Source organism: Lonchura striata, unplaced genomic scaffold (assembly GCF_046129695.1).
Source record: "Lonchura striata isolate bLonStr1 unplaced genomic scaffold, bLonStr1.mat Scaffold_85, whole genome shotgun sequence".
Taxonomy (NCBI): domain Eukaryota; kingdom Metazoa; phylum Chordata; class Aves; order Passeriformes; family Estrildidae; genus Lonchura; species Lonchura striata.
The window spans coordinates 2,366,291-2,373,516 of NW_027461188.1; the positions used below are offsets into that span (position 1 = coordinate 2,366,291).

The window sequence follows — 7,226 nt, forward strand, 5'->3', positions numbered from 1 at the left end:
TCATGGAGTCCTTGGAGGAGAGAACTGGAGGCCAGGATGGCACAAAAACCTCTCAGAGACTCAAAATGGCACAAAGAACTGTCAATGTGGAAAGGAAAATCCAAAGTACCTTACCAAAGCTAAGAATCTCAAAGTATTAATGAGCCCTACTGAGTGCCTGTACAAAGCTCTCAAGGGACTCATTAAAACAGATAATTGGAACCATGATTGCACAAACCTCTCACAGAGTCTGTATAAAAAGGCAAACACCAAGTACCTTAATAAAACTGAAGTACCTTGAAGCATTAATGGGCCCCAATGAGTGTTGCTCCTGACAAAGCTTCTCCAGGGACTAATTACAGCAGATAATTGGAGGCCATGATTGCATAAACCTCTCAGAGACTCCAAGGCAAAAGCAAAAGCCAAAGTCCTTTGAAAAACCTGCAGTCCCTGGGAGCATGAAGGAGCCCCCAGGGCCAGTCCTGACCAAGGCTCCCCAGGGACTCCTTCCAGCAGATCCTTGAGGCCACTGGGATGTGGGCATGGGGGGGATGCTGAGGGCAGGAGCAGGGGCTGACAGTGCCCAGCCTGGCTGGGGCTGTGCCAGGAGGCCCCAGGGCCTCAGGACAAGGTGTCTCCTCACAGCCCTTGGTGGCACAGACCCTGCTGTGCCCCAGGGCACCAAGACTTGGCTTCTCTTTGTCCCCACCTGGCATCAGTGCCTCCAGTTCTCTGATCTGCCTGGGGCCTGGGGACACTTTCTCAGTCGTGTCCCTCAGTGGGACCCATTAAAAGTCACAGAAACTTTGGAGCTGGATTGCGACTTGGAGTTCTGCAGAGGTTTCTGCAGCTCCCTCTCAGGGCCTGATGTTCAGGGCCTGAGCACAAAGCCCCAGAGGGTCATTAAAGTCCTTGTGCTGTGTCTGTGCTGCTGAGCTGGGCCGGGCTCCTGGCACAGAGGGTGATCCTGGTAACCAAGCAGAGCTTCAAAAGCACATTTCTCTTGCTGAGCAGCTCTTCTCCCAGCCCAGCAGGGCTGGGGCACTGCCTGCAGCCAGCCCGGGCACAGCACAGAGGCACAGAGAGCTTCAATCAGTCAGGGCTGGGAAGGGACTGAGAAGTGCCCGGGGCAGAATCACTGCCAGCCCTTGGCACAGGAACCTCTGGCTGCAGGACAATGCAGCTGCAGCTCCTGGAGAGATCTCCTAAAGCTGGAACATCCCAATGCCCACAGCCCCTGTGAGTGCATTCTCTGCTCATCTCCTGTGCAGAGCAGCCAGGGGTGCCCAGGGCTGTCCTGCAGAGCAGGGTCCTGCAGCCCAGGGCGCTGTGCTGGGCCAGGGACTCTGCTGCCTGCCAGGGACAGCTCTCAGCCGGCCCTGGAGCTGCTCCCAGCGCTGGCCAGGAGCTGTGGGGGGAAGGAGCCACCCTGAGCAGGGCAGGTGCTGCTGCTGAGAGGGGCTGGCTGGGGCAGGGCTGCTCCCAGCTCCAGACCAGCCTGGGCACAGCTCCGGAGGACACTTCCCAAAGGTAAGCCTGGGATTGCTGTAAAGATCAGGAGCTTTCCTGAGAGTGTTTTCTATTTCCTGCATGGAGCAATATGGGAAAGTTGGGGTGATGAAAAAAACATTTTTGTTTTATACATTTTTCATATATTTGTACCTCTGTAAATTACTATTTTATAGTTATATACAATTATATAGTTATAAAATTATAATCCTTATTAACTATTAAACTCTAATTAACTCTATTGAAATACTATTATATATCTGTAATCCTTAAATAACTCTAGTACATTTCCTTACTTTTATTTTAGATTTTAGAAGAATAAACTGACTGCCTAAACACATTCCTGAAATACTGCATAGTCTTATTATCAGGAAGAGGACCTATGAGAACAACATTTTGGTTTTCGACCAAAATGTGAGCAGTCACAACAAAAAGTAAAGGCATAGAAGCCCTTGGACCTACTCCAATGGTTTGAGCCTGGGGAGTATAACTGGGGCAACTGAATCTACTATTGGATGTTCCTATTAAATACCCTAATTAATTAACCATAATAAATTGTTGAAATCAGGGACTGGGTGTCCCCTGGGGACACTTGGAAGCTTCCAATAAAGGTCTGTTTTTTACTGTAGTCTTCTAACACTGTTGCAAGGGTTTTAATTTTTCTTTTTTTTTTCTCTTTTGATTATAGACACCAGGGGGATGAGAGAAGCAGAACAGAATTGTAATCCCAGAATGACAGAACATTCTGAGTTGAAAGGGACACACAGGATCATCAAAGGAATGTTCGAACATGTCCAGAGACTCCAGAACTGTGACTTTGGGTGGTCAGTGTCTCTGCTGGGAGCCTCCCAAAGGGCCTTCAGCCACTCCTCGGCCCTGGGCAGCAGCAGCATCACCTCTGCAGGGCCCAGCAGGGCTCTCCTGAACTGCCCTTGCCCAGCTGCACACAGAGCCTGCCCCAGCCAGGGCCCTGCACACAGACAGGTTTCTGTAGGGCCGGGCCGAGGGCACACAGGGTGGGATGGGCTCTGTGAGCGCTGGCAGGGACAAGGCACCTCTCAGGAGGGGATGTCCAGGCCCAGGGAGATGCTCAGGGAAGGAGAGGGGGCTGGACAGAGCAGTGCTGGGGGAACAAGCCCATCCAGCCCCTCACCTTCCCTCAGCCACAGGGAATCCTTTACCTCTCACATCTCTCAGTGACAAACTGTGAGTGCAGTAGGAATGCTGGGGATTTCTGACCTCAGAGAGCCAGGAATGATCTATGGGTAGGATAACAATTCCTTAAACCAACTCCTGACATCTGTTTTGTTTCCCTTAGAAGTATGAGTGCAGATGGTATCAAGCCTCTCTGCAATAGGAATTACTCCCCTAATAAATCCTGAATATCCAGCCTTGCCCCTCTGCTAAATGGCCACAAACACAGGGCAGCAGGACAAGGATGGCTCCTTGAGAGCCCCCACACACTGCCCTGGCTGCTTCTGGCACATTCAGCCAGCACAACTGGAGCTCAGGCAGGGACCTGGGTGAGGGTTTTCCCAGAGCAGGAACAAGGGTGGCTGAGTCCCAGCAGGACAGGCTGCAGGGAATGGCCCAGGTTTGGCTCCAAGCAGCCTCTCCTGACTTGTCCTTGTCCTTTTTCCATGAACAGGTGCCCATGTGCAGCCACAGCAAATGTCCAACAGCAGCTCCATCAGCCACTTCCTCCTGCTGGCACTGGCAGACACGCGGCAGCTGCAGCTCCTGCACTTCTGCCTCTTCCTGGGCATCTCCCTGGCTGCCCTCCTGGGCAACGGCCTCATCATCAGCGCCATAGCCTGCGGCCACCACCTGCACACGCCCATGTTCTTCTTCCTGCTCAACCTGGCCCTCAGCAACCTGGGCTCCATCTGCACCACTGTCCCCAAAGCCCTGCACAATTCCCTCTGGGACACCAGGAACATCTCCTACACAGGATGTGCTGCTCAGGTTTCTCTGCTTATCTTCTTCCTTGGATCAGAGTATTCCCTCCTGACCATTATGTGCTATGACCGCTGCGTGTCCATCTGCAAACCCCTGCACTACGGGACCCTCCTGGGCAGCAGAGCTTGTGCCCACATGGCAGCAGCTGCCTGGGCCAGTGCCTTTCTCAATGCTCTGCTGCACACAGCCAATACATTTTCCCTGCCCCTGTGCCATGGCAATGCCCTGGGCCAGTTCTTCTGTGATATCCCACAGATCCTCAAGCTCTCCTGCGCCAAATCCCACCTCAGGGAACTTGGGCTTCTTGTGGTTACTAGCAGTTTATCTTTTTGTTGTTTTGTGTTCATTGTTTTCTCCTATGTACAGATCGTCAGGGCTGTGCTGAGGATCCCTTCTGAGCAGGGACGGCACAAAGCCTTTCCCACCTGCCTCCCTCACCTGGCTGTAGTCTCTCTCTTTGTTAGCACTGCAGAATTTGCTCACCTGAAGCCTGCCTCGATGTCCTCCCCATCCCTGGATCTGGCCCTGTCAGTTCTGCGCGATGAAATCCTGCTCAGCGTGGGCAACTGAGCCCTTGAAGGGCTTAGTGTCAGGTCAAGGTTTGCTTTCCCTCCCAAAGCCTTCCCTTGGCAGCCTTGGGCAGGGGATTCATCCTCCCTCCCTCCTCCTTCCCACAGACCTCCTCGGGACCACTCTGTGGGCACTTTCCATTCTCAGTCTGTCCTCAAGTGCAGTGCCAACCTGGGTCAGTCCTGGCCCTGTCCTGAGCTCCCAGGAGCTCACAGGCTGAGATGTCAACGCTCAGCCAAACCAGGGCCCTGCCCCTGCCAGCAGCACCCCCACAAGCAGCAGCAGCAGCAGCAGCAGCAGCAGCAGCAGCAGCAGCAGCAGCAGCAGCTGCAGTCACCTCTCAGCTGATGGTGCCCCTGCACTGCAGCCCCTCCCGCTGGCACCAATGTTCCCTTGTGGCCTTGGAGACAGTCCTGAATCCATCCATGGGGTCACAGAGCCATGGAATCCCAGAGTTCCAGGTTCCTGGAATCCTAGAGTCATTGAATCCTGAGAACCACACACAGACGAGGAGGAGGAGGAGCAGGAGGACGAGGAGGAGGAGGAGGAGGAGGAGGATGAGGAGGAGGACGAGGAGGAGAAAGAGGAGGAGGAGGATGACGACGACGACGACGACGAAGAGGAGGTGGAAGATGAGGAGGAGGAATAGGAGGAGGAAGAGAGAGAACAAAAACATGGGGATGATGAGGACGAGGAGGAGAACGAAGAGGAAGAGGAGAATGAGGATGAGGAGGAGGATGATGATGAGAAGGACGAGGAGGACGACGAGGAGGACGACGACCACGACAATGACGACGAAGAGGAGGTGGAAGCTGAGAAGGAGGAATAGGAGGAGGAAAAGAGAGAACGAGGACAAGGAGGATGATGAGGAGGAGGAGGAGAACGAGGAGGAAGAGGAGAATGAGGATGAGGAGGAGGAGGAGAAGGAGGAAAATGACAAGGAGGATGAGGATGAGGAAAAGGATTAAGATGCAGAGGACATGGAGGAGGAGGAGGAGGAGGAGGAGGAAAAGGAAGATGAACAGGAGGAGGAGGAGGACAAGGTGTGAAGAGAGCCTGACAGAGGAATGGTTGAACGACAAGGGACATGACACTGTAAAATTAATCCAAATAGGGAGGGCTACGTGACTGCTGCAAAGTTCGCATGGCCCTGAAGAGTAGATGGTGTGCAGAAAGCAGGATATTGAAACTGCTTGGTATGTAGAAGTAGATAGAGAACAACAAAGGGGTACTAAGCTGTTCTAACTGCAAGGCCAGCTGGACAGGCAAGTATCATTCACAAAGATAGTTTTAAGATAATAGTACAAGTCACATAGCAACCAATCATGAGCTTGGCTTTTGCAATATGTATGAGCTAATTAACGAACATATATAAACTGTGTAATCTGTTACAATAAACTGAGACTTGATGATCATGATATCATGAGTCTTGTCTCCCGCGGCATTCCCTCTAACAAAGGTGGAGAATAAAGAGGAGGAGGACAAGGATGAGGAGGACCAGGAGGAGAAGGACGAGGAGGATGAGGATGAGCAAGATGGGGAGGACAAGGAGGAGGAAGAGGAGGAAGATGAGGAGGAGGAGAAGGAGGAGAATGAGGATGAGGAGCACAATGAGGAGGATAAGGATGCGGAGGATAAGGAGGAGGAGGATGAGGAGGAGGACAAGGATGAGGAAAAGGACGAGGATGAGGAGCATAAGGAGGACGAGGAGCAAAAGGAGGACAAGGATGAGGAAAACGACGAGGATGAGGAGGATAAGGAGGAGGAATAGGAGGATAAAGAGGATGAGAATGAGGATGTGGAGGAGGACAAGGAGGAGGAGGAGGAGGAAGAGGAGGAGGAGGAGGACGACGATGAGGACGAGGAAGACGAGGAGGAGGACGAGGAGGACGAGGAGGACGAGGAGGAGGACGACGATGACGACGACGTCGACGACGACGACGAAGAGGAGGTGGAAGATGAGGAGGAGGAATAGGAGGAGGAAGAGAGAGAACAAGGACAAGGAGGATGATGATGAGAAGGAGGAGAACGAGGAGGAAGAGTAGAATGAGGATGAGGAGGAGGAAGAGGAGAATGAGGATGAGGAGGAGGAGGAGGAGGAGGAGGAGGAGGAGGACAATGACAAGGAGGATGAGGTGGGGGAGGAGAAAGAGGAGGAGCAGGGGGAGGAAGAGGAGGAGAAGGACGACAAGGACTAGGGCAAGCACAAGGAAGATGAGGAGGAGGAGGAGGACAAGGAAGAGGAGGAGGCAGAGAAGCATGAAGAGGAGGAATAGGAGGAGGAAGAGAGAGGAAAAGGACAAGGAGGATGATGAGGATGAGGAGGAGGAGGAGGAGGAGAAGGAAGAGGAGGAGGACAAGGATGAGGAGGACGAGGAGGAAGAGGAAGAGGAGGAGGAGGAGGAGGAGGAGGAGGAGGAGGACGAAGACGACGATGAGGAGGAGGACGAGGATGAGGACGTGGAGGAAGAGGAGGACGAGGAGGAGGAGGAGGAGGACGAGGAGAAAGCGGAGGACAAGGACGAGGAGGACGATGAGGACGAGGAGGAGGACGAGGAGGACGATGACAATGACGACAACGACGACGACCAAGAGGAGGTGGAAGATGAGGAGGAGGATTAGGTGGAGGAAGAGAGGCAACGAGGACAAGGAGGATGACGAGGAGGAGGAGGAGAACGAGGAGGAAGAGGAGAATGAGGATGAGGAGGAGGAGGAGGACAATGGCAAGGAGGATGAGGAGGGGGAGGAGAAAGAGGAGGAGCAGGAGGAGGAAGAGGAGGAGGAGGAAGATAACAAGGACTAGGGCAAGCACAAGGACAATGAGGAGGAGGAGGACAAGGAAGAGGAGGAGGCAGAGAAGCATGAAGAGGAGGAATAGGAGGAGGAAGAGAGAGGACAAGGACAAGGAGGATGATGAGGATGAGGAGGAGGAGGAGAAGAATGATGAGGATGAGGACGAGGAGGAGAAGGATGAGGATGAGGAAAAGGATGAAGATGCAGAGGACAAGGAGGACGAGGAGGTTGAGTAGGAGGAGGAGGAGGAGGAGTAGAAGGAAGAGAATAAAGAGGAGGAGGACAAGGATGAGGAGGACCAGGAGGAGAAGGACAAGGAGGATGAGGATGAGCAGGATGGGGAGGACGAGGAGGAGGAAGAGGAGGAAGATGAGGAGGAGGAGAAGGAGGAGAATGAGGATGAGGTGGACAATGAG

At 53.2% G+C, this 7,226-nt stretch overlaps 1 protein-coding gene across 1 annotated transcript; it reads left to right on the forward strand.

The window, feature by feature from the left end:
• The first annotated feature begins 3,159 nt into the window (after positions 1-3,159).
• On the forward strand, positions 3,160-4,017 carry LOC144248771 (olfactory receptor 14A16-like). The gene has a single exon (XM_077790765.1). It carries the CDS (start codon positions 3,160-3,162, stop codon positions 4,015-4,017), a length of 858 nt encoding a protein of 285 aa, XP_077646891.1.
• Positions 4,018-7,226: the final 3,209 nt, after the last annotated feature.

What these genes read in the sequence shown, in the direction of transcription:
- LOC144248771 (XM_077790765.1), top strand. Translation starts at nt 3,160, where the DNA reads ATGTCCAACAGCAGCTCCATCAGCCACTTCCTCCTGCTGGCACTGGCA.